Genomic DNA, 27,671 nt, shown 5'->3' with positions numbered 1-27,671 from the left:
CGCTCTGCCAGGACGTCAAGGACCACCAAAAGACTGATCGAATCCTTCTAGAGTTCTACAGCCCCATGGACCTTTTTTTGTAAATATCGTTCTGTCTGGGCCAGTGGGAAGCCCCCAAATTCGATAAGGGTAAGGAGAGAAAATTTATTCTCCCGACGGCTACTCATATCATCAGTTCTCCCCCCCCCCCACCCCACCCTGGGTCTCGTTCACACCCCCACCCCGCCTTCCTTCTCCGCAAGGGGTGAATGTGGTGATATGATCTGCATACTTGTCTGCCATTGGGCCAGAAAATCGGCTTACCATTGGCCCTGGTCGGTCATGTGCCTCTCGACCGATTGGCCGAGAGGCTGAGTTAACCACGACTCTATTAACGAGGTATAAATGGTCAGATGCCTGACGATCGTCCCTTTCCATTGTAGACGATCGCAGAGCTGTGTTCTAGTCAATTAAAGCCAGACTTTGGTAAATCACTCGCCTCGCGTACAATTGATGGTACATCAGTGTGATCCATCACGCTTAGCGTTGAGGATCAAGAGGATGGACTGTAGCCATCTGGAATGGCCACTTACAAGAAACATGGACGTTCGCAAAGCCTTAAGGGAAATGTGGACAATGTAAGATTCAGGCAGGCACAGAGCCTGGGTGTATATTCGTGAGCAGCATCGAAACCCCCAACCAATTAGCATTTTGATGGCCCATCTCCATACGACAAAGGATTGATACTCAGGCAACCGATACAATCCCAGACATTTTGGTGCCACTCCCTTTACTCAGGAAGCATAAACAGCAAGGTCAATGACCGCTTAGGACAAGCCCAGCCATCAAGGCACCCGCCCCTTTATTGGCTCAGATCGAAGGCAGTGATTGAGAACTGCCCAATTATTGGGTCAAACCTAAGGACTGCCCAAAAGAGCGTGAAACCCCCCAAGGATAAAGAGAGACACTGCCATGTGTTCGGTCTCTGTTGGACCTGGCGCTCAGGCAACGTCTGACTCCATCTGCAGCACCACGACCAGAAGCAAGTTCAAGATCAACGCTCGCTACCCGACGGATGAGCCCAGCTGAACCACAGTTACTTCTCCAGACCCAGCAGATCCAGATTCGAACAAAGGCCACTGTTCCTCTGACCTAAGCCGGGTGTCTGAAGTTAAGTACAGGTTGTCACAGTGATAGGTGTAATTTAGCTCGTAGTATTTATGTTGCATGTGTAAGTTAATCTTGTGTGTCAATAAAGTACCATTGATCTTGAACTAACTAACTGGTTGTTTGGCTCTTTGATCAATACCCGGTTGAACCTTGTGGCGGTATCATTTGATACCTGGCGACTCAGAGAGCAAATCATATTCATATCTATATAAAAGAAGGGCAACCTTATTGACGGCCATATTTCGAGCAAGTAAAGGTAGCAACAATAGGACAGTTCTGCCATTTGTGGAACAAGTCTGGTGAATTGTTTTTTTTTCCGATCATGGCGAGATTAGTGCTGAGAAGGAGGCCAATCAGCCCATCGAGTGTGATGTGGGGAATGAAGTGTTAATATGAGGTGAGTTAGAAAGTGAGTGAAATTCCTGAACGCCGTCTCTCTCGCTCTCTCTCTCTCTGTATTTCCCAACAGAACTATTAACCTGCACATCTGCCATTTGTTTTTTTCATTCATGGGATGTGGGCGTCTCTGGCTGGGCCGCATTTGTTGCCCGTCCCTAATTGCCCTTGAACTTTGGCTGCAATTAAGAGTCAACCACATTGCTGTGGGTCTGAAGTCTCAAGTAGGCCAGAGCAGGTCAGCATGGCAGATTTCCTGCTCTAATAAACATCAGTGAAGCAGATGGGTTTTTACAACAGTCGACAATGCTTTCACAGCCATCGATAACTTTAATTCCAGATTTTTGATCAATTCGAATTTCACCATCTGCTGAACCTGGATCCCTATTGCATTACCCTGGGTCTCTGGATTACTGGTCTGGCTATTGTTTTGTGAGGGATGAAGTCATTATAACCAATAATTCTGAGCTGTTATCAAGTTGTTTCCTTTACGTCCTGTACTTTCCCACTAACTTGCAGCCAAAGCAGCTGTAACTGTACTGTGTATAACTGTGTTATTGTAACTACTCCTTGAGATGCTTCGGTTCGCTGAAGCATTCCCTGCATGTTTGTAATAAAGATTCCCAAACTTTAACCAACTCTGGACTCCGAGTGACATTTGTCCCACAACAACCTGGTGTCAGGAACAGGACCCAGTGACGGCTCTGATTAAAGGAAAGTCCCCGTGGACAGCAGATACCGGGGTGAGTATTGTTTGTTTTATACCACCCGTGTTTAGTTCAGTCTGACTGACCACTGGGGCCGCCTCGGAACCTCAGGGATCTGTTTCTGGTCTGTTTCTTTGACGTCCATTCGATGTAATTTCAATAACTGGAACATTCCAGACAGGGAATTGTCGGTTTTACCTCAAGGATGTGTTTGGGGGCGATGCTGAAGTCCCCGTAACTGAGAGGGTTTTGTAGCTGCCGATAAATGAGGGGATAAAGCTGTATGGGAGGCTAAACAGAAAGAGTTAGGCAGTTGGAGAGAGTTTTGCGTGTGTTCAGAGGTCCCAGATAGGGGTCAGCCAGCATCATCACATCGATGGATCTACACAGGAAAGGTCCAACCAGTGAGACGGATGTAGAAATTTCAGAAATATTGTCTTCTGCCTATTTGGTGCATTAAGGGTTAAAAGCCTGGGTTAGTGTGTGTGTGACTGCTGCAGTCATGTTTCTAAAAAGGCAGCTCAGTGGACCTCTGGTGGCGGCCATGGAGGAGGAGGAGGTGGCACATTTGGTGGCTCCCACTCGTGACGGACCTTTTCCCCCGACTTTCTTTTTGCGTTTTCTTTTGAAAAATCGGGAATGGATGGGGCAGTGAGGAGGCATCCCACACCAGTACATGGAGACGTGGACCAGAAGTGGTCGTATAAGAAGGAATAATCGAGTAGAGAAGGCACGTGTAAAACCCACAGCACAGAAAAACATGGCGGAGGTGCAGGGTACTGGCTCAGTGCCTCATTTGTACTGGGTACTGGCTCATTTCCTTTCAGTGGTCAACGGAGCAGCTGGTGAAATTTATTCAGGAGGGTTTTGCCAAGCAAAAGGTGGAAGGTCTAGAACCGATCAAGGCATCGATCGACCGGGCAGAGTAGGGGCTGGAAGCCCAAGGTCGGGCGATCCAGAAGGTTGAGAAGGTGGTCAAGCACGAGGAACACCTAACTGCGCTGGTGTTACAGGTGGGGTTGATGAGGGATCAGCAGAAAAGGCTGCAGGGGAAGGTGGTGGACCTGGAGAACAGGTCCCGCCGACAGAACTTGACGATCGTCGGCCTCCCTGAGGGCTGCCAGGGAATGGACGCAAGGGCCGATGTGGCAAATATGCTCGAGAAGCTAATGGGTGACGGGGCATTTGCCCGCCCCTTGGAAGTGGATAGAGCGCACAGAACGCTTGCGAGGGGACCGTGTGTGGACGAACCGCCAAGGGCGATGGTGGTACGACAGCACCGGTTCCTGGATAAGGAATAGATTTTGCGGTGGGCCAAGCAGGCATGGAGCTGCAAGTGGGAGAACAGCGAGCTGAGCATCTCTGGGTGCGGATCTGGCCAAGAGAAGAGCGGGATTCAACCGAGTAACATCGGTCCTTTTCAAGAAGAAGGTGAAATTTGGACTGCTTTATCCAGCTCGTTGATGGATCACCGATGAAGAGCAGCAACTTTATTTTGAGACGCCAGATGAGGCGATGGACTTTGTTAAAAGTGAAGGACTGGCAAGTGACTGTGATCACTGAACTCTCGAGATGAGTAATGCTGGATCGATTTTGTTAAAGTTACACTCACTTTTGCACTATATGTGAATTATTTTTTAAAATTTGATTATTGGGCTGTTGCTCAGTTTTGTAAGTTAACTTGGTGCTGGTGGGGGAAGGGGGGATGGATTTTCTTTGTTTTTTCTTTGGGGTTGGATGGAACTGTGTTTTTTGATGTAGGGCTCTGTGTAACAAGAGGCTATTTCTGTTTCGAAAGTTAACTTTGTTCTATTGGGGGTTGGGTGGAGGGATTATTTATTTATTTATTATTTCTACTGTTTGTTTACTGGGGACAGTGATGTTTTGAATATGTATGTCCAAGTAAGGGGGAGGAGGGAGAACAATGGAGAGATTGGATGTCTGGTGCCATGGGTGGGAGCTCCCAAGTGAGCTAGGTCAGGTGATAAGTTTGATCTGGGGGGGATGGGTGTTTGGTACTGTTATTGGAGGGGGGAGCTGCTCTGCAGACAGGGGAGGAACTGTTACTAGGGGACAAATGGGAAGTTGAGAATGGCAGATGCCCGAGGGTGGGCTTGAGGAGGCGAGGGTCGCAAGCCGGAGGCTGGCCTAAGAAGGGTAACGGCTAGTCAGCGGGAGGGGGGGGGGGGGGAGGATGGCGACAGGAAGCCCCCCGACTAAGCTGATTACTTGGAACGTCAGTGGGCTAAACAGGCCGGTCAAGAGGGCTCGCATGTTCGTGCATCTGAGAGGATTGGAGGCAGATGTGGCAATGCTACAAGAATCGAAAGGTTATAGATCAGACCAGACTGAGGAAGGGGTGGGTTGGTCTGGCATTCCATAAAACCAGGGGGGTTGTGATCCTGATTAACAAACAGGTGGCATTTGAGGCCGGGAGAATCGTGGTAGACACGGGGGACAGGTACATAATGGTTAGTGGGAAGCTGGAGGGGATGCGGGTGGTTCTTGTGAATGTCTATGCGCCAAACTGGGATGATGTGGAATTTATGAGGCAGGTGTTAGGTAAGATCCCAGACCTGGGGTCATATAATCTGATCATAGGGGGAGATTTCAACACAGTCATTGATCCAGGATTGGACCGGTCAAAATCTAGGAAAGGGAGGGTGCCAGCCGCAAGGGAATTGAAGGGGTTTATGGAGCAGATGGGAGGAGTTGACACATGAAGGTTTGGACGGCCAAGAGTGAAGGAGTTTTCTTTTTTCTCCCAATTCCACAAGGTATATTCTTTGTTGGAGGGCATTTTCTGATACTGGACTATGATATAAATTATAGGTGACCCTGTAACTACATTTGTGTTCTTATCTTACTTTTGAATAGTTCTGATGAAACAAAAGGTACTCATTGGCTTAGATGCCTGTTTAGAAGAAGCAATTTGTAGAAATAGATAGTGTAAACACAATGCTTGTTAATATCAGAAAGGACACAAAATGGCCGTTAGCTATTAAAGCAACACTAAAGACACAAAATGGCTGAACTAGCCACATTCCTGAACAATAAGTTACAAACTGTGTAAACTACCTCATGAGAACCTAGGGAGTATTTTAACAGCTTCAAAGAACAAGAAATGCTATATGTCCTTGATAAGATCAAGGACCCCAGCTGCTGACAGGACATCATTATGTTAGTTTTGAATGACTTCTGCATGAAGTTAGGAGCGGGTAAGTCAACACCCACTTTAACCATATATGTGATAACTGGGATGCTAAGAAAATTGATTGACTGCATGTAATGAAGTGTGACGCGAATATAGTTGATTCATTGTATGTAAATAAGAATACATCTAATTCCGCCCCTTGAATCTGTATGTTAACCCGTGTGAGCCTTAGCTAAAATGAGAAAGGGTGCTGTCAATAGGCTGCGGAGCCTCAGGCCTTTTCTCCCAGAATTCTGATATAATAAAAGCAAATTACTGCGGATGCTGGAATCTGAAACAAAAGGGAAAATGCTGGAAAATCTCAGCAAGTCTGGCAGCATCTATAGGGAAAGAAAAGAGCTAACGTTTCGAGTCCGACGGCTCCTTGTCAAACAGTCATCGGACTCGAAACATTAGCTCTTTTCTCTCCTCACAGATGCTGCCAGACTTTGTGAGATTTCCCAGCGTTTTCCCTTCTGGTATAATAAACTGCTTTTTTACTTATACTCAGGCCTTCGTGTGAATATTTTCACCCCTAACATTTGGTGTAGTCGGCAGGATGTTGCTGAGCCGGACGCCGCTCGAGCCAGTGGACAAGGGGAGTAGTCAAACTCTGACCGCCAGTCACTCGGCGAGACGGACGGACGGTGAGGTAACATCCAACGAATCTGGTATCAAGGCCAAGTGAGTAGAAGACTCCGTTTAAAATTTCTCTTTTTATTGGTTTGTTTTGTTGGTCCGCTATACCATTTTAGTACTAATTGGCTCTCAAGGACCCACGCTGAGCCTGAATTAAGGGGGCAATTGAGTTCTCACGTGACAACCAGAGTTAGTTGGGAATCCGAGACGCACAGACTGTTGAGTGAATAACGGGTTGTGAAACTTATCGTGACACAGTGCCAAGCAACAGGTCCCCTACTACGGGAGTGGATGATGGGTAAAGCCTCTGAGCACAGTCGCCTAGCACACCGGATACGTGGGTGATAGAGATGACATGGTTAACACATCATGGAAAAGAGGGGCATGAGGCTGCTTTTCTGGGGTCCCCCAGGGATCCATGAGTCTGTCGTTCGGGTAAGAGCCAAATACTCTGGTACAAAAAAAACAATGATCAGAAATGGGTGGGATCCCGACGCAGCCCCTGTGGAACAAAGACACTGGTGGGATACACAGAAGCTAGATAATGCAAAAAAAAATAAGGCAGGAGTCATCTTAGCTCACCAGTTAGAAGAACAAATGTCAGAAATTAAGTGCACCCCCGTGTAGTGTTTCGCTAATAATGTAAATGACAAATTTAAAGCCTTCACACCATTAGAAAAACAGGCTAAATTAAAGGAATTGAGCTCCCACTCTCCCACATTCACACCAAACCATTTTCAGCATAGCAATAAAACAAGAAAAGATAGCAGCAGTACAGATTGTGCAAACTGGCAACGTAATCGCAGGAAACTGTTACAATTATGGCAAAGGACTGTAGGGTAAAGAAAGGGAACTGGAAACATTGCAGGAAATCTAACTCGATTAGCCCAAAAGATATGCAGCATTCCTGGAATGTCTCAAGGAGAGAGGGGAAAGAAACAGGCTCCCCGGGAATGGACATTATAAATTAACTAAAAGTTTAGACAGGTCCAAAGGAAAAGAAAGAAAAAAAACCAAATAAAGTAAAAATCCAAAGATCAGAACTCATGGTCATTGAGGAATGAGGAGGGGAGGATACAATGTCCCAGAAACGTAACCCAATTAATAAACGTGAAAGCCAGGTGGATTTCAATAAGACACACTGCGGCACAGTAAAAAAAAAGGGGCTGAAATGCTCAATCAGCTTTTTGTTCAGAAATATCTGAGGATGATAAATCCCCCTCCCAAAGCAAAAAAAAGGAGTAAAGTCAATACAAGATTAAGAAGTTAGAAACTTAACAATGGATTCTTGTCTAGAAGAACTTCAGATTGTTTCAAATTTGCAAGATCAGTTTTCAGTTTGAGATTAAGCCTTTCAGGCCGGCCAGTTAAACTCGGCAGTAATTCAGTTCATTTGAATCAAACCCAGTAATATCTCTTTAAAACACTGGTTAAATAGCGAACATTGAAAATTGAATTCGGTTTAAAGAACAAGAAAGAACTTTGAATAGCATTAAAGGAAAGAATAAATAATATTTGACATCACGTAAAAGACGAAAATGGCATCATTCCAAGTTCTCCGCCCCCTTCGGTTCTGTACAAAATTTAACCATTTCAGCAAGCAGGTCATCTACACAAAAAAAATATACGTCTCAAAGAATATCTAATGCCTATAAAATCAATCAGTGGAAATTGACTTAAATGGAATAACACAGATAAAGTTTTATGATGAAGGCAAATGGAGGATTTTGTTCAGTATTTTAATTAAACGATTGTGAAATTGCTGTCTCTTTGAGAATCTGTAGCCATGAGAGAGGGCTAACAGTTAACTCCAATATTTGCGACCTGTGAGAATGTGTGTGTGTTTGGTCTGTGAATGTTAATATCTCTCTGCTAAGATTTATCTTCTGAGAAGTAACCTTGAGTTTATAATTTGGAACTTTAGAATAGGCTCCAGAAGGATTTTTACCTAACTAATTTTGGTTAAAGCACTGAAGTGCTAGGTTTCCTTTGTGAGTGTGGTGATATTTGTGTGTCATCTATCATTGTGATTTAAAGATCATAGTTTGAGTATAATTAACAAATTTTTCTTTTCAAAGAAAACATTACCAGGGTAACTTTGATACACAAGGAATTTTATTTATGGTGTTCATTGGAAGTTAGGATAGTTGAAATACATATGACATATGACCAAGCTGGTGTTTCATTAGTTCAGGGTTAAAACTCCCCTGACACAACGCAGATATATTAATTCTGAGATTGCAGAATTAAGTGTAACAGATGGGTAAATAAAATAGGCCCATGATCATGTTTCTTGTTTAAACAAAAGGGTGGTGACAAAATGACACCTGGTAGAGAACTCTTACTCCACCCCTTTTCAAACTAGCAGAGAATTGACTTGTGCTTAATGCCTGGATTTGGTATGTCTCTCTTGTGGGGACCATGAATTTGGATTCAGTTGAATTGGTTTTTGGAGCAGGCGAGGAGCTGGATTAGGGGTTTGCCCCTGTCCACACTCTCAGCTCTGGCTTTGTAACTCTGACAAAATAATTTTTTTTTAAAAACAGCTGAAGATGTATTTTTAATTGGAAATTGCAAATCTTTAATTTTGAATTGTCAGATATATTCAGATTGGTTAACCCACTCTGTCCCAAGCAGAATGGATCTTTTGTGTTTTACTTTACAAGTAATTGTGGATAGCACAATCGCTTCACAGCTCCAGGGTCCCAGGTTCGATTCCTGCTTGGGCCACTGTCTGTGTGGAGTCTGCACATCCTCCCCGTGTGTGCGTGGGTTTCCTCCGGGTGCTCCGGTTTCCTCCCACAGTCCAAAGATGTGCAGGTTAGGTGGATTGGCCATGATAAATTGCCCTTAGTGTCCAAAATTGCCCTTAGTGTTGGGTGGGGTTACTGGGTTATGGGGATAGGGTGGAGGTGTTAACCTTGGGTAGGGTGCTCTTTCCAGGAGCCGGTGCAGACTCGATGGGCCAAATGGCCCCCTTCTGCACTGTAAATTCTATGTAAAGACTATCTTACTACGACATGGTGTATGTTCTAGTTGCTGCTCACGGGCTCTGACTGTCTCAGAGGCTGGACCCCGAGAGAGCGGGAAAACTGGTGCCCTCTGGCTTTATAGTGGTCGTGTCCTGTTTGGTGATTGGCTGCTGTGTTCTGTGGGCTCACTGGTCATCCTGTGTGTCCATCACTGCCTGTCTGCACACCATCATATACCTGTGTGTATATTATGACATCCCCCCCCCCCCCACCCTGCTTATTTTTAAAACAAAATGTGTTCAGGTCAATAAATAGTGAGTGTGTGTGTACAGGAGCCTGACTATATACAAAATATGCTAACGTATTTACATGGGAAGGTGTATAGTGCAGATAGAGGGCAGATAACAAATTAGGAAAATACATTATGTACTGATGTGTAAACGATGAGATAACAAGGTAATGCAACATTCAGTCTATAAATTCAGTCTCTGTGGCGGGCGATGAATTCTGATTGACCACCTCAAGGGTGGGTCAGGGTCCGCCTGCACTTGAACGGGCGGAACTGCCTCCAATTTAGAGGTCGGTAGAATAACTGGCAGATCGGTGGCCTCATGGAAGGTGGCCTCCTGAGGAAGCAGTGTGCGAGGCGGGACATCACGGTCAGGTGGCAGGCGTGGAAGTCGCCGCAGTACCCGCCTATAGCGCCGAAGGAGCCATCAGCCATGTGAACGAGGAACGATCTCAAGGCCACTTGCTTAACCACCATAGCTGTAGCAGACCAGCCACCGTCAGGCAGCTGAACACGAACTCGGTCAGTAGGGACCAGAGCAGGGAGATCTGTGGCGTGGGCATCATACGTCGAATTGCATTGGGCCCGAGACTGTTGCATCCTCTGTAGGACCGGGAAGTTGTCAAGGTTCGGAATGTGGATAGCCGGCACCGTCGTTCGCAGTGTGCAGTTCATTAGGAGCTGCGCTGGGGACAGCCCAGTGGACATGCGGCTGTAGAGTCTCTTTAGGCTGAGCCGGCTGGAACCTTTGACACGTTGGGCAATTGAGGACCGTGTTGCCGATATCTTGGCTGATGCCTGGCCAATATACTGCCTCTCGGGCTCGACGGCGACACTTTTCGACCCCCAGGTGACCCTCGTGGATTTGGCTGAGGACCAGCTCTCGCATTCTCTGTGGGATCACTATTCTGTCCAACTTCATTAGTATGCCGTCCACTACCGCTAGATCGTCCTTAACATTATAAAACTGGGGGCACTGCCCCTTTTGCCAACCATCCATGAGATGTCGCATGACCCGCTGGAGTAAAGTATCCCTGGCCGTCTCCTGACGAATTTGCACGACCCTTTCATCAGTGGCCGGAAAATTAGAGGCACAGAATTTCACCAGAGCGTCTATTTGACAGACAAAGTCCGACTGCTCACACGGCGTGGTGATGGATCTGGAGTGTGCGTCGGCCACAATGAGCTCTTTGCCCGGGGTGTAAACCAGGTCGAAATCGTAGCGGCAGAGCTGGAGGAGGATACATTGTAACCATGGCGTCATGTCATTGAGGTCTTTGTGGATGATGTGAACCAATGGCCTGTGGTCCGTCTCGACTGTGAATTTGGGGAGTCCATACACATACTCGTGGAACTTGTCGATCCCTGTGAGGAGGCCCAGGCATTCCTTTTCAATCTGAGCGTATCGTTGCTCAGTGGGTGTCATGGCTCTAGAGGCATATGCAACTGGGGCCCAGGAGGAGGAGTCATCCCGCTGGAGGAGCACCGCCCCAATGCCAGCCTGGCTCGCGTCGGTGGATATCTTCGTCTCCTTGGCGGGGTCAAAAAGTGCCAGCACCGGGGCCTTGGTGAGTTTCGCCCTGAGCTCATGCCACTCTCGCTCATGAGCGGGGAGCCACTGGAAGTCCGTAGTTTTTTTAACAAGATGGCGGAGAGCTGTGGTGTGTGATGCAAGGTTGGGATAAACTTCCCCAGGAAGTTGACCATCCCTAGGAAGCGGAGGACCGCCTTCTTGTCCTCCGGGGTCTTCATGGCGTTGATCACCGACACCTTGTCTGCATCTGGCTGCACGCCCTGCTGCGAGATATGGTCGCCAGGGAATTTGATTTCTGATTGACCGAATGAGCATTTGGCTCTGTTGAGTCGGAGGCCATGCTCGTGGGTCCTGTGGAACACCCGCTTGAGGCGATCGATGTGTTCCTGAGGAATTGTGGACCAGATAATGATATCATCGACGTACACTCGCACCCCCTCGATGCCCTCCATCATTTGCTCCATTATTCGGTGGAACACCTCTGAGGCGGAGATGATGCCAAAGGGCATTCGGTTGTAACAGTAGCGACCGAACGGGGTATTGAATGTGCACAGCTTTGGACTGGACGAGTCCAGCTGTATTTGCCAAAACCCCTTGGAGGCATCCAGCTTTGTGAAGAACTTGGCATGAATCATCTCACTGGTTAGCTCTTCTCGTTTAGGTATTGGGTAGTGTTCCCTTATGATGTTGCGGTTCAAATCTTTGGGGTCGATACAGATTCAAAGTTCCCCTGACGGCTTTTTGACACAAACCATGGAGCTAACCCAGTCTGTGGGTTCTGTGACCTTAGAAATGACGCCCTGGTCCTGGAGGTCTTGCAGCTGCTGCTTGAGGCGGTCCTTGAGGGGTGCTGGCACCCGACGCAGTACGTGGACCACAGGGGTGGCATTTGGCTTCAACAGGATTTTGTATCGGTATGGGAGTGTGCCCATACCTTCAAACACGCTATGGTATTGCGCTATTATGTCAGCGGGTTGGGCTTGGAAGTTAACATTTGGCGATGCTGTTGCCTGTGTGGACTACATGGTGTGAACCCACTGCACCAGGTTCAGGAGTTTGCAGGCCCGAGCACCGAGCAGGGAAGCTCTGTTGGTTCCTACAATTTCAAAGCTTTTGAAGAACTATGGGACACCGCAAGCTGGCATGAGCCACTGGCAGTAATGGCATTGCCATTACAATCGAGGAGCTGGCAGGCCGGTGGGAGAATGCTTGGCTTGACGCGGATGGTGTCAAGGTCAGACTTTGAAATGAGGTTTGCTGAGGCGCTGGTGTCCAGCTTGAAGCGTATGCGAGCCTTGTTGACCGTAAGGGTGACACACCATTCGTCGTCCGGATCAATGCTCAGGATTGGGAGTTGTTTCACCATCGTTGCTGAAGGCAGCATATGCTTGGTGATGATGCCACCCCGGAATGGGGATGTGAGGCCCTCGGTGTCGGGATCTGGAAGAATGTCGGAGTCGGATTCTGCAACGGGTTGCTGTACTGACCGGACGCTCCTGCACTGTGGCTGGGATCGCTGTGTGTTGGGCAGTTGAGCAGATCTGCAAAGGGCTGCGTAGTGGCCAAGCTTGCCACACTGGAGACAGCATCGAGATTTCACTGGACATTGCCGCTTTAAATGGGCGGAGTCACAGTTGGAGCACGTCATGGCGCCGACGTCAGGACATTCCGTGCCCCACCGCGCATGCGCAGTGCGGTCGAACGATGCGCGAACTTGCGCAGTTCGGCCATCGGCCTCGCCGTCCCCTTGGTCGTGGCACGCATGCGCAGGAACCCAGGGATAGCACGCAAAATGGCCACCCTCATCCAGACTCAGGCCCTGCAGTTGTTTGATGGCCTGCAACCTTGCCACGTTGTGGGGGTTTTGCCGTGCCGTTTCTGCTGCCTTGATCGGGGTGTACCGGTTGTTAGCGTGCTCGTGGAGGACTCAGGTCTCGATGGCGATGGTAAGGGTGAGCTGCTTTTAGGAGCTGCTGGCGAAGGGGATCAGAGTGGACCCCGAAAACGATCTGATCCCGGATCATGGAAGCGGAAGTGGAGCCAGAGTTGCAGGACTGCGCGAGGATGCGGAGGTGGGTTGAAAAGGACTGAAAAGGTTCATCCTTACCCTGAAGCCTCTGCTGGAACACATAGTGTTCAAAGCTCTCATTGACCTCGATGTCACAGTGACGGTCGCACTTCAGCAGGACTGTTTTAAACTTTGGCTTGTCTTCGCCTTCAGCAAAGGTGAGGAAGTTGAAGATGTCGATAGCGAAGTCCCTGGCTGTAGAAAGGAAGAGAGCGATCTTCCTGGCATCCAATGCCGCTTCGAGGTCGGTGGCTTCAAGATATAACTGGAACCTCTGCTTGAAAATCTTCCAGTTCGCACCGAGGTTGCCGGCGATGCGGAGCTGCGAGGGAGGGCGGACGCTGTCCATGTTACCGGATGGCTGTTCGCTGGTCAAAGGCAGATTATCTCAAGGTAGGTCCATCAAACTCGAGCATGACTCACTGGTACCATGATGTGTTGGGTAAGCTGGGTCTGCGAGGACTGCGTTTACTGCAGCAGTGAAAGAGACAGGCTTCCAACACTTGAAGAAATGCAACTCGATTTTATTGAACTCTTAACTATCATACATGCTTTAACTGTGGATTGACACCACGCTGACTTGACTGGAGACCCGAGGCTAACCTGACCAGACTATCTTACTACCACATGGTGTATGTTCTAGTTGTTGCTCACGGGCTCTGACTGTCTCAGAGGCGGATCCCGAGAGAGTGGGAAAACTAGTGCCCTCTGGCTTTATAGTGGTCGTGTCCTGTCTGGTGATTGGCTGCTGTGTTCACTGTGTTCACTGGTCATCCTGTGTGTCAATCACTGCCTGTCTGTGCACCATCATATACCTGGATGTATATTATGACACTGACTTAACACAGAAACTTCTATGGTAAAGTCACTAGACATACAAAGGTTAAATGCAAAGGTGGAACAACTTACAGGAATAAGGAAGAGAATATTAAGGGAAAGCAGAGAAAGGTCTAGACAGCTTGGGGAAGAGGGCCTGGATATACAATTGAATAGGACAACAGTGTTAGGTAGACACACTAAGATATTCAACATTAATTAACAAACTCATCGACCGAGAAAGGGAGACAGCCGGAAGGCTCTAACAGGGGCAGCTAAGACACAACCTTAATCTGATGTAAAGGGGGGAGGTGCCTGATTGAATAGACAGCCCGCAACTGGCTAAGCTACCCAAATGACAAGGGACGCTGGACAACCGTACTCTGAAGGGAGCAACCAGAGTCTACTCAGCGATCCCCGACTGTAAAATGGACGAGATAACGGGGGTAGAGATGGTCCTGATGATCCCTATCATCACACCGGATTCGGGGCCATACCCTCACAACCAACTGGAGGACATTGGAATCGTACGGGCTAACACCTCCCTCAGGTACTATCTCATCGAGACCTCTGCTATACGCAGGGACAATATTTGGGATCTCCCTCACGTTTCCCCCACCCAGTGGGACAGGGAGAGTTGGATGAATGTGGGCTAATCAGAACTCATGGTTGTGTCGTAGAGATTACACCTGCCCTCGTGCATTTTAAGTTTATGGAGGAAAAGGAAATACTGCGTCTCCGCCACCGTGACCTACTATCGCTATAACTTTTGCATCCCCAGGGGGGCTGGTTTAGCACACTGGGCTAAATCACTGGCTTTTAAAGCAGACCAAGGCAGGCCAGCAGCACGGTTCAATTCCCGTACCAGCCTCCCCGAACAGGTGCCGGAATATGGCGACTAGGGGCTTTTCACAGTAACTTCATTTGAAGCCTACTTGTGACAATAAGCGATTTTCATTTTTTTCCCTTAGGTCCACCACTATAGGCCGAGCAAGGATCATTTGAGTTGGGAATATAAATAGCCAGAGATGGTCCCACATCTTGAAAAAAAACTGAGGGAACGAAGACTCAAGATGGGTCAATCAGTTAAGCTTTCCCACCCATTAATGAAAAATCCATGCTGGACAAAAAAAAGCACACGGAGGAACTACTTCAGAGTGAAAGTTAGTGGCAGAATATGGGACTGTTAAATGAGCGTACTTGAAAACTGTTATGAATAACATAATTTAATGACAGACAGCAGAATCAGTCAGGGAGGCAGGAATGATTGACATCAAGACATTAAATGTGGCATACATGGGTTCGTTTGAGGGTGATCATTGAATCACATGCACGGTGTACATACAGAACATCTGGGAGGTTACATGCCCCAAAGGCTGTATTAAACGCACCCTGCAGCCCTCGTATCGAATCATTGTGGTCATCTGGGATTCAGTAAACTTCTTCCAGGACCAAAAGAAGGGACTGTTGGAGGACATTTTTGATACTGGACTATGATATAAATTATAGGTGGCCCTGTAACTACATTTGTGCTCCTATAATACTTTTGAATAGTTCTGATGAGACAAAGGTACTCATTGGCTTAGATGCCTGTTTCAAAGAAGCAATTTGTAGAAATAGATAGTGTATACACAATGCTTGTTAAAATCAGAAAGGACACAAAATGGCCGTTAACTATTTAAAGCAACACTAAAGACACAAAATGGCCGAACTAGCCACATTCCTGAACAATAAGGTACAAACTGTGTAAACTACCTCATGAGAACCTAGGGAGTATTTTAACAGCTTCAAAGAACAAGAAATGCTATATGTCCTTAATAAGATCAAGGACCCCAGCTGCTGACAGGACTTCATTATGTTAGTTTTGAATGACTTCTGCACGAAGTTAGGGGCGGGTAAGTCAACACCCACTTTAACCATATCTGTGATAACTGGGATGCTAAGAAAATTGATTGACTGCATGTAATGAAGTATGACGCGAATATAGTTGATTGATTGTATGTAAATAAGAATACATCTAATTCCGCCCCTTGAATCTGTATGTTAATCCGTGTGAGCCTTAGCTCAAGTGAGAAAGGGTGCTGTCAATAGGCTGCGGAGCCTCAGGCCTATTCTCCCTGAATTCTGATATAATAAACTGCTTTTTTTCCTTATACTCAGGCCTTCGTGTGAATATTTTTCCCTCTAACATTCTGGATCGACTTTTTTATTCTGAGCATGGCTCTATTGCCTGGGGTAGTTGATACCGAGCATTCGGCAATCACAGTGTCGGATCATGCCCCACATTAGGTTGATCTACAGATTGGTATGGAGAGAGAGGGCAGTGCCTGCTATGGAGGTTGGATGTGGGCTATAAGCAGATGAGACAGTCTGTGGGCGGGTGAGTAATTCCATCCAGAACTATCTGGAAATAAATGATAGAGGGGAGGTCTCAGCAGCAATGGTGTGGGAAGCTCTGAAGGCAGTAGTCAGAGGAGAATTTTTCGAACAAATTCTTCCTTCCCTCGGCCCAGACGGATTTTGAATCTGTTTTCCATTTAGATAATAAATTAGCTTTTTATTTTTTGTCCAGAATGGATAACCTCACACTTATCCACATTAAACGCCATCTGCCAAATTTTGGTCCAATCTCCTGGCCCATTTATATCCATCTGTAGACTCTTTATTTGCTCTTCACTGCCTGCTTTCTCACCTATTTTAGTATCATCCACAACTTTTGCTATGTTACACTCTGTCTCTGCATTCAGGTCATTTATATAAATTGTAAGCAGTTGAGGTCTGAGGACTGGCCCCTGCGGCACCCCACTTGTTACAGTTCACCAGCCCGAGAAGGGTCCATTTATCCCAACTCACTGCTTTCTTTTTTTTCAACATCAATTTATATGAGTACCCAATTCTTTTTTTTCCCAATTAAGGGGAAATTTAGTGTGTCCAATCGACCTACCTGCACATCTTTGGGTGGTGGGAGTGAGACTCATTCAAACACGGGGAGAAATGTGCAAACTCCACCCGGACAGTGACCCGGGGCCGGGATCGAACCCAGGTCCTCAGCGCCGTGAGGCAGCAGTGATAACCACTGCGCTACCGTGCTGCCCTGATTCACTGCTTTCTGTCAGTCAGCAAATCCTCCATCCAATCTAGTCCTCCACCCCCAGTCCCCTGCGATCTCATCGACTGGATCAGTCTTTTATGCGACACTGAAGGAAACCTGCTATTTCTGACAGGTAAAAGGAGCATTGAACATAGAACAATACAGCACAGAACAGGCCCTTCGGCCCTCGATGTTGTGCCGAGCCATGATCACCCCACTCAAACCCACGTATCCACCCTATACCCGTAACCCAACAACCCCCCCTTAACCTTACTTTTTAGGACACTACGGGCAATTTATCATGGCCAATCCACCTAACCCGCACATCTTTGGACTGTAGGAGGAAACCGGAGCACCCGGAGGAAACCCACGCACACACGGGGAGGACGTGCAGACTCCGCACAGACAGTGACCCAAGCCGGGAATCGAACCTGGGACCCTGGAGCTGTGAAGCATTTATGCTAACCACCATGCTACCGTGCTGCCCATTGATTCAGCTGTTTTGAGATAAATGCGAAAGCCCAGTTCAAAAATCATTTTAAAATGGATCCCATCATGAGACTGCAAATATAATCAAACATAACCTCTGATTGCAAAAATGAAAGCATAGAATTTGAAACATTTGCAGTCGAACTAGGGGCAAATGCAACATTTCTACTGAGGGTCAAACTGACATTCTAGTTCATATGAACTCTCCATTGTTCAAATGAAAGGAATTGCTGATTTCAGCTCATACCAATTCAATGATAAAAGCAGAGTTTGCATTCCAACACACATTTAAGAATTCCACATGAAACATTTACATTAACTTTAAAGTTCAACGAGACAATGTCACACATTGAAGATTGACAACTCAACCATCGAATCAAACGTATTGGAAACTCACCCAAACCAATCAGTATGTTACAGTGCTAGGGACAGATTAGCTCAGATTGATAACAAATTCCTTAAAAATAGAGGTCAGAGCAGCCATTTTCATTCTAGAATCACTATACTATTTGCCCAGCTGTCTACTATCTTTATTTCCTATTTTCATTATTTCCACTCTAACTCTAAGTCTGCGCAAGCTGTTTTGCTTTGAGCAAGAAACCATTACTGTATTTCTGAAAGTTCAGATCGTTTGTACGCTACTAAGTTTAATTATATCTCTTAAAAGTCTGCTGCTGACAGGGGCTTTATCGAGAACATTTGATTTCTAACCACAAAAAGATTTCAAACTCTCAATATCTTCAATAGTCACACAATAAAGATTACATTTCACATCCGAGACGTGTAGTGCAAGTTTCTACTGAGCTAAAGTGTATACGAGACAACACTTAACCAAAGGGTAGATTTCATCAGGCACCTTGTCAAATGCATTCTGGAAGTCTAAATATACCACATCCACAGGTTCCCCATTATCCATCTTGCTGGTTATATCCTCAAAGAACTCAAGCAAGTTTGTGAAGTATGACTTATTCTTCATAAAACCATGCTGACAATGGTGGATTGAACTTTGTCTTACCAAATGTTCAGTCATCCCCATATGGGCGGACCGGTAGCACAGTGGTTAACACTGTTGCGTCACAGCACTGGAGACCTAAGTTTGATTCCCGGCTTGAGTCACAGTCTGTGCGGAGTCTACGCGTTCTCCCCGTGCCTGTGTGGGTTTCCTCCGGGATTTCCGGTTTCCTCCCACAAAGTCCCGAAAGACGTGCTCGTCAGATGAATTAGACATTCTGAATTCTCCCTCTGTGTACACGAACAGGCGCCGAAGTGTGGCAACTAGGGGATTTTCACAGTAACTTCATTGCAGAGTTAATGTAAGCCTACTTGTGACACCAATAAAGACTATAATTATTAATGATTGATTCCAGCAACTTCCCCACCACATAGGTGAAGCTAACAATTCTATAGTTTCCTACCTTTTGCCTCTCTGCCTTTTTAAATAGAGACATCATATTAGCGTGTTTCCAATCCACCGGGACCTTTTCAGAATCCAGCGAATTTCACAGACTCACTATAGTAAGAGGCCATTTAGCTCATCGATTCTACACTCACCCTGTGAAAAAGCAGCCCACCGAGACCAACTCAGCCGGCCTATCGCTGTAAGCCCACCTAACCTGCACATTACTGGACTTGGCATTTGCCAGGGATGCAAGCCATCAGGGCTCAGGGACATATCTGCCTTTTGCCCCATTATTTTACATAGAAACATACATAGAAAACAGCCGGCATCCCCACATCATAGAAAATAGAAGTAGGCCATTCGGCCCTTCGAACTTGTTCCACCATACATTATGGCCATGGCTGATCATGAAGTTCAATACCCAGGGCAACACGGGGGCACAAATGGTTAGCACGATGGCTTCACGGTGCCGAGGTCCCAGGTTCGATCCCGGCTCTGGCTCACTGTCTGTGTGGAGTTTGCACATTCTCCCCGTGTTTGCGTGGGTTTCACCCCCACGACCCAAAAATGTGCAGCCTAGGCGGATTGGCTACGCTAAATTACCCCTTAATTGGAAAAACGAATTGGATACCCTAAATTTATTTATTTTTTAAAATTAAGTTCAATCCCCTGATCCCTTTAACCCCAAGAGCTGTATCTAATTCCTTCTTGAAATTACACAACGTTTTGGCCTCAACTACTTTCTGTGGTAGTGAATTCCACAGAGTCACCACTCACTCCATGAAGAACATTTCTCCTCACCTCAGTCCTAAACGATATACACCTCGTCCTCAAACTATGATCCTTAGTTCTGGACCTCCCACCTTGGGAACATTCTTTTTCAATTTACCCAATCTAATCCTGTTAGAATTTATAAGTTTGAGTAATATGACTTCTCCAGTGATTCTATGTAACTCATCCCCCCAACCCCCCCCCCCCCCCCCCCCCCAGTATCCGTTAGTATTAATGGAATGTTTGAAGTATCTTCCACCGTAAAGTCATATACAAAATATTGGTTTAACTACTCTGCCATTTCCTTGTTCTTCATAACTATCACCCGAGATTTATTTTCTAAGGAGCTTGTGTGGAGTTGAGGTGCAATCAGATCAGCCGTGAACTTGTTGAATGGTGGCGAGACTCGAGGGGCCGAGTGGCCTACTCCTGCTCCATATGTTACCACATCCTTTATAATAGATTGTAGCATTTTCCCTCCTACTGATGTCAGGCTAATGGGTCTGTGGTTCCCTGTTTTCTCTCTCCCTCCTTAAATAGTGGGGTTACATTTACCACCTTCCAATCGGCAGGAACCATTCCAGAATCTATAGAATTTTGAAAGGTGATCACCAATGTATCCACTATCTATACAGCCGCCTCTTTAAACACTCTGGGATGTAGAGCATCAGCTTTTGGGGATTTATTAACTTTCAACCACATTAATTTCTCCAGTGCTACTTTTTCCACTAATACTAATCTCTTTCAGTTCCTCGTGCTCACTAGTCCCTTGGATCTCTCATGTTTTGTGGATGAATTCTGTATCTTCTGCCGTGAAGACAGACACATTGTTTAGTTTCTCTGCCATTTCCTTATTCCCCATTATAAACTCTCCTGTCTCTGCCGGGAATGGACCCACATTGGTCTATGCTAATCTTTTCCTTTTCACATTCCTATAGGAGCTTTTCCAGTCGGTTTTTATGTTTCTCCCCAGTTTGCTCTCATATTCTATTTTCTCTTTATCAGTTTCTTGGTCCTCCTTTGCTGAATTCTAAAACAAGTTCCCAATCCTCAGGCTCACTACTATTTTGGCCACTTTATGAGCCTCTTCCTTTGTAAAATTTTTTACTTTTCTTGTTAGCCATGGTTGCATCAGTTTTCCTGTTGGATTTTTGTTTCTTAAAGGAATCTATATTTGATGTCAATATGTAATAATTCCTTAAATGCTAGCGAGTGCCGCCCTATCATCGTACCATTTATTATAAGTTCCCAGTCTGCCACAGAAAACTTGTCCCTCAGACCTCAACAGTTTTCTTTTGTGAGAAACAGCCAATGAATTAAACAAAAGAACCAACGAACCAGCACAGCTATTGTCATGGCAATGTGGCTGGCTCTGCAGGGTTCCAAACAGAAATGGGAACTCAATGGGCGCGATTCTCCGCAAATGCGGAGAGTCGTAAAGGGTGCCGTGAAACTGGCCATGTTTCACGGCAGCCTCCGCGCCCCCTCCCGGGACCCGATTCTTCCCCCCGGGTGGGGCTAGCAGCGCGGCCCCGCGAAGCACGGCATCGCGGGCTTAGCGACCGTCGCTAAGCCCGCGCGCCAAGCGTCACGGCGGCTGACGCGCACAATGACGTCAGCAGTGCATGCGCGGATTGGACGGCTCCAACCTGCGCATGCGCGGATGACGTCATCACACATATGCGTCAAACCCGCGCATGCGCGGGCCGTCATGCCCCTCAGTCTCCCCGCGGACTGATCCTGCGGGGCGGCGGAGGAACAAAGAGTGCGCGGGTATCGGACCCGCTGCCCGCAATCGGTGCCCACCGATCGCGGGCCCATGCCACCCTTGGCACGGCCGTGGTGCTGCCGTGCCAATCAGTGCCATGGTTGTCCAGGACGGCACTTTGCGGCCGTTTTCACGAACGGTGAGAGCAGGTGTATTTGCGTTCGTGAAAACGGCCGTAAAGGCCTGGGAACTCGGCCCATCGGCCAGGGGAGAATCGCTGTTCTACCCGTCGTGGGCAGTGGAGAATTGCGCCCAATATCTTTTAACGTCCCAATCACCCTTTCACTTTGAGATCCTTGTGAAATTTGAAGCCAGGTATTTGCAACAAGGCTCAAAGAGCATCAGCCCACTGGAGGCAAAGTTTGAGAGACCGGCCAGTCCAACAGAAAGAAACCGTCCGACCCTCCCACTTCATCAAGTGTCAGAATGAACATGGTTCAGTCTTGGATGTGATTAACAGCAGCAATAACAGCAGAATCCAACCCCTGTCATCACTTGTGAACTTGTTGGTGTCTTGGCAGGTGTGAGGAAACACAAAATCTCTTCCCACATTGAGAACAGATGAATAGCCTCTCCCCAGTGCGGACCCGTTAGTGTCTCCATAGGTGGGATGGATCTCTGAATGACTCCCTTATTCAGAGATGAATGGCCTCTCCAGAGTAAACTCTCCCAGTGTGAACTCTCTGATGTTTCTGCAGGGAGGCTAACTGAGTGTATCCCTTCCCACACTGAGAGCAGGAGAATGGCCTCTCCCCAGTGTGAACTGGCTGATGTTTCTGCAGGTTGGATACATGACTGAATCCCTTCCCACACTGAGAACAGATGAACGGCTTCTCCCCAGTGTGAACTCGCTGGTGTGACTTTAGGTTAGATAACTGAGTGAATCCCTTCCCACACCGAGAGCAGGTGAACGGCCTCTCCCCAGTGTGAACGCGCTGGTGCGACCTCAGGTTGGATAAATCACTGAATTCTTTCCCACACTGAGAGCAGGTGAACGGCTTCTCCCCAGTGTGAACGCGCTGGTGTGACTGCAGATGGGTTAATTGAGTGAAACTCTTCCCACACTGAGAGCAGGTGAACGGCCTCTCCCCAGTGTGAACTCGCTGGTGTGTCTGCAGTTTGGATGAATCACTGAATCCCTTCCCACATTGTGAGCAGGTAAATGGCCTTTCCCCGGTGTGAATGCGTTGATGTCTCTGTAGTTTGGATGAATCACTGAATCCCTTCCCACACTGACAGCACGTGAAAGGCCTCTCCCCAGTGTGAACTTGCTGGTGTGACTGCAGGTGGGATAACTGAGTGAATCCCTTCCCACACAGAGAACAGATGAATGGCCTCTCCCCGGTGTGAACTCGCTGGTGTGTCTGCAGTTTGGATGAATCACTGAATCCCTTCCCGCACTGAGAGCAGGTGAACGGCCTTTCCCCTGTGTGAATGCGGTGATGTCTCTGCAGTTTGGAGGAATCGCTGAATCCCTTCCCACACCGAGGGCAGGCGAATGGCTTTTCCCCAGTGTGAACTCGCTGGTGTTTCTGCAGGTGGGATAATTGAGTGAATCCTTTCCGACACTGCCCGCAGGTGAATGGCCTCTCCCCAGTGTGAATGCGTCGATGAGCTTCCAGCAAAGATGGGGCTCTGTATCCCTTCCCACAGTCTACACATTTCCACGGTTTCTCCATGTTTTGCGTCTCCTTGTATCTTACCAGTTTGGACAATACGTTAGAGAATTGATCACACACAGAACACAGGTACAGTCTCTCCCCGCTGTGAATGGGGTGATGTTTTTTCAGGCTGTGTAACTGGTTAAAGCTCTTTCCACAGTCTGTGCACTGGAACAGTGAGTCGAATTTGTGTGTCACCACTTTCCTGGTTGAACTGATGTTTAAAATCTTTTGAAGCCTGCAGAACAGACAAACATTTCTCTTTCTAGGTTCAAAGGTCGATGATATTCAGGTCATGATGAACTGAGTCAGATCTCGATGTGATATTTGAGATTTCTCTCTGTAACTCCTCTTCCAATATCCTAAAAAAATAATTTGGCAAAGACATCACTGTTGGTACAGGAAAAAAATTCAAAAGAGGCATTTCAATTCCTGTGGAAAATTCTTTCCCCTCTTATTCACGAAAAGCTGTAAATCTCCATCCCACACACTCTCCTGTATCTAACATTCACCCTCCCAATTCTCCTGAAGGCGCTGATTCAGGCTGATTGACAGATCCCTGCTCACTGCTTCCTGTTCTGGACACAGAGACCATAACAAATAGGAGCTGCAGTTGGCCATTTGGCCCATCGAGCCTGCTCAACCATTCAATGAGATCATTGGCCAATCTACCTCAGCACCATTTTCCCACACTATCCCCCATACCCTTGATATCTTCAATATCTATAAATCTAGCAATTTATCTCTTGAAAATTCTTGATGACTGAGGTCCCACAGTCCTCTGGGATGGAGAATTCCAATGGTTCACCACTTCCTCGACTGAAGAAATCCCTCCTCATCTGAGCTTTCTCTCTATTTTCCTGCCGGTTCCCCATAACCCACGTCAGTCAGAAATCTGTCCTTTTCATCCGTGAATATATTCAATAACCCCCAGACTCCACTGGTCCCTGTGGAAGCGAAATCCAGAGACCAACAATCCTCTGAGGGAAGAGATGACTGGATATATATAACATAACTGCAGTACAGGTGTACGAGGCAAGTTTTTTTTCCCCACAGAGGGTAGTGGGCGCCTGGAACTCGCTGCCAGAGGAGGTGGTGGAAGCAGGGACGATAGTGACATTTAAGGGGCATCTTGACAAATAAATGAATAGGATGGGAATAGAGGGATACGGACCAAGGAAGTGTAGAAGATTTTAGTTTAGACGGGCATCATGATCGGCACAGGCTTGGAGGGCCGAAGGGCCTGTTCCTGTGCTGTACTTTTCTTTGTTTCATAGAATTTACAGTGCAGAAGGAGGCCATTCAGCCCATTGAGTCTGCACCGGCTCATGGAAAGAGCACCCGACCCAAGGTCAACACCTCAACCCTATCCCCATAACCCAGTAACCCCACTCAACACTAAGGGCAATTTTGGACACCAAGGGCAATTTATCATGGCCAATCCACCTAACCTGTACATCTTTGGACTGAAGACTAGAAAACTCCCAAGGAATCGTGTGACTGTCAGATCTACACGTGATGTTTGAGATTTCTGTCTGTAATTCTTCCACTTCAAATATCTTGTAAAATGTTACAAGACTAGATTTAATAATAAATGTTCTTTATTACAGAACCATCAATAATATATCTAATCTGTACCATATTACAGTACTAGACATATATTTGTCCTGTATTAATTTACTGTCCCTTAAATGTTCAGCCATCTCCTGGGGAACCAGCCCTTTAATTGTGAACATTAGGAAAGAGACCATCCTTTTAGCCAGACAAATAAATGTGTCAAGCTGAGGGAGCAAAGGATGTCAATGTCTTTAAGAGAGAGAGAGACCTGGGCCAAGCTTTGCAGAGTCTGCACCCTCCCTGGATTCACTTCCTTTCCCTTCAGTTGCTGCAAGTGACCAATTGAAGGTGAGAATGAGAAAAGAAATGGAAAGGGGGAGAAAAGAAAGAGTTTTACTCACAGATGTTGGACACAGGAAGAGGTTCCCGTTTGTGTGAAGCTCAAGTGTCACTCACACAAAGTCCGCGCTGATTGGCTGGAGAACTTAAGTCCTTCCGGTCCTCTAACCCTGCCTATTGGTAAATAACTCTGCAGGAAGGTCAGAGGTTGGGCCCTACCCGCAAATGCGCAGCTTCCTCTCTGCCTTAGACATGCGCAGTCCCGGGTGCGGGGGGAGGGGAAACCAGCTCTGGCTGGAACTATGGGAGGGCGGGGCAGGTCTCCCTTGTCCGCGCGGCCGGGTCCACAAACTGGAACCCGATGACGTCACCGCGAAGTAGAGTGATCCCTATTGGCTGATCCAGGCAGGGCTCTATTGTGACGTCAAAATGTGAAGGTTGGACAATGAGTTCCAGAATAAAACTTCCGCCTCTGGGCAACATCTGGGAGCAAATCAATGTCTCCCCCTTTCCATTTCTTATCTCATTCTGGGGGTCATTGGTCACTTGCAACAACTGAAGGGAAAGGAAGTCAATCCAGGGAGGGTGCAGACTCTGCAAAGCTTGGCCCAGGACACTCTCTCTCTGTTAAAGACATTGACATCCTTTGCTCCCTCAGCTTGACACATTTATTTGTCTGGCTAAAAGGATGGTCTCTTTCCTAAAGTTCACAATTGAAGGGCTGCTTTCCCCAGGAGATGGCTGACATTTAAGGGGACAGTAAATTAATATCAGGCAGTGATATGTCCAGTGTTGTTATATGCTCCAGATTAGATATATTATTGATGGTTCTGTGATAAAGTACATTTATTATTATTTCTAGTTTTGTAATATATTTGCTGTAGAGCAGTCAATGGGCTGAATGGCCAAATACTGCTCTTCGAATCATAGAATCCCCACAGTGCAGAAGGAGGCCATTTAGCTCATTGAGTCTGCACCAACCCTTTGAAAGACCACCCCCCACCCATGCCCTATCTCCCACCCTATTCCTGAAACTTTCCCCAAAGGGGCAATTTAGGGGATCAATCCACCTAACCCGTACATCTTGGACTGTGGGAGGAAACACACGTCGACACAAAGAGAATGTGCAATCTCCAGACAGACAAGTCACCGGAGGTGAAATTAAACCTAGATCCTGATGCTGTGAGGCAGCAGTGCTAACCACTGTGCCGCCTCCTATGTCTATAATGGTGACATATTTCCAGTCATAAATTACACACACCGAGTGCAATCCATGCTAACTCTGTAGAGAAATCCAATCAGTCCCATTCCCTCTCCATATCCCTGTTACCCAGCAGGTTTATTTCCTCACTCTTTTATTTTGAAATGCTTGATGGTCTCCGCTTCCTCCACCCTCATAGGCATCGAGGTGCAGATCTCTCTCACCTCACTGTTGAAATAAAGATCTCCCTCACAGTGCCATCAGTCTCCAGTAATGTAATCGAGCCCTGTATATTACACACATTTTTAGTGCGGGATTATTGGACATCTGTTAGGAAAAGCAGAGAGAGAATGGAGGGAGAATGTGTGGGATGGAGATTTACAGCTTTTGGGGAACGAGAGAGCAAAGAATGTTCCATAGAAACTAGAATTGTCTGTTCTGAATTTCTATCCTGTACTGACAGTGATGTCTTTTGTAAATTGTTTTTACAGGATATTAGAAACAGTCAGAAATCTCAAACGTCATGTCCCGATCTGACAGAGTCACTCGACTCGCTGGGGCCTGAACATCATCGGCCTTTGAATCTCGAAGAAGAAAAGTTTGTCAATTCTGTCGGCTTCAAAGGATTTTAATCAACTCTGTGACCATGAAAAGCATTGCAACGCACGCACACCTGAGTGAGAGTGTCCCAGTGTGACAAATTAAGTTCTTTACCCGTCAGTCTGGTCTCAAAAAAACTCGAGAGGGATCTGTAGGTATAGTATTATTTATTTTTAAACAAATTGCAAGGCTGACCCGCTCTGTAGAGACTCAGAACACATACAGTCTCCTGAAGCCCCCAGAAACGAGTGAGACCGAGGACAAAGAGATCTTCTATACATATCATTAAGTTTCACATACAAGATTCCCATAGGTCATCCTATACACCTCCTGGCCATATATCCTGATTGGCTCACTTTCCATTCCTCAACCCTGGGCCTCTTGTTACCCAGCATCCTTTTCACCACCCTCTGCACGAGGCTCCCTCCCCCCACTCCTAGCCATGCTTTGCTCAATTCCTTTGTTCATTGCCTGCTAACTCACTACCATCAGACCGGCTCTATCCTCTACATTATTCTAACTAATTGTCCCATTTGATATCACATTCGTTTGTTCAATTCCTCAAGTGCACAGACTGAATGAGTTAAGTGAGAGCAGAATGACGCCTCTCTGGAACTCAATGCAGCTCCGGCTGCCTCTCCCCTGACCTTATGGGCCTGTGTGAAGATGTATTTAAGAGACTGAATCATCTCATCTGCTTGTGCCATAGGAAGAAAAATGAATCAAAACAAGTTGAATGAGAACAGAAATTCCAAATGTAGAACAGAACCACAGAAAACAGCTCTGGCCTCAGCTGTGATGGCTTCCCTGACAAAGACTCACAGAGCTCTGCTTAATTTGCTGTTGGACTTTAACCTGGTGTTGTAAGACTTCTTACTGTGCTCACCCCAGTCCAACGCCGGCATCTCCACATCTTAAAAATACAAGATGAGGGCGGCATGGTGGCGCAGTGGTTAGCACTGCTGCTTGACGGCGCTGAGGACCCGGGTTCGATCCCGGCCCCGGGTCACTTTCTATGTGGAGTTTTCACAT

General features: G+C 46.9%; 1 protein-coding gene across 2 annotated transcripts in view; it reads right to left on the bottom strand.

Moving 5' to 3' along the window:
* Window positions 1-21,431: 21,431 nt before the first annotated feature.
* The window catches only part of LOC119952153 (zinc finger protein 239-like), a 59,909-nt gene continuing 53,669 nt past the window's right edge, over window positions 21,432-27,671 (bottom strand). The window contains exons 1-2 of one of the 2 annotated variants that reach the window (XM_038775746.1): window positions 24,901-25,355; window positions 21,432-23,304 (exon numbers count right to left, since the gene is read on the bottom strand). In XM_038775746.1, coding sequence (XP_038631674.1) covers window positions 21,917-22,960 — 1,044 coding nt within the window. In that variant the 5' untranslated portion in view covers window positions 22,961-23,304; window positions 24,901-25,355 and the 3' untranslated portion in view covers window positions 21,432-21,916. Of the gene's footprint in view, window positions 23,305-24,767; window positions 24,824-24,900 lie in introns of those variants that run through there. The other variant, XM_038775747.1, reaches the window with a different exon arrangement.

This window comes from Scyliorhinus canicula, chromosome 17 (assembly GCF_902713615.1).
Source record: "Scyliorhinus canicula chromosome 17, sScyCan1.1, whole genome shotgun sequence".
In the NCBI taxonomy this organism is placed as follows: domain Eukaryota; kingdom Metazoa; phylum Chordata; class Chondrichthyes; order Carcharhiniformes; family Scyliorhinidae; genus Scyliorhinus; species Scyliorhinus canicula.
Note: the sequence above shows the minus strand (reverse complement) of the source record. Positions and strands in the feature narration are given on the sequence as shown.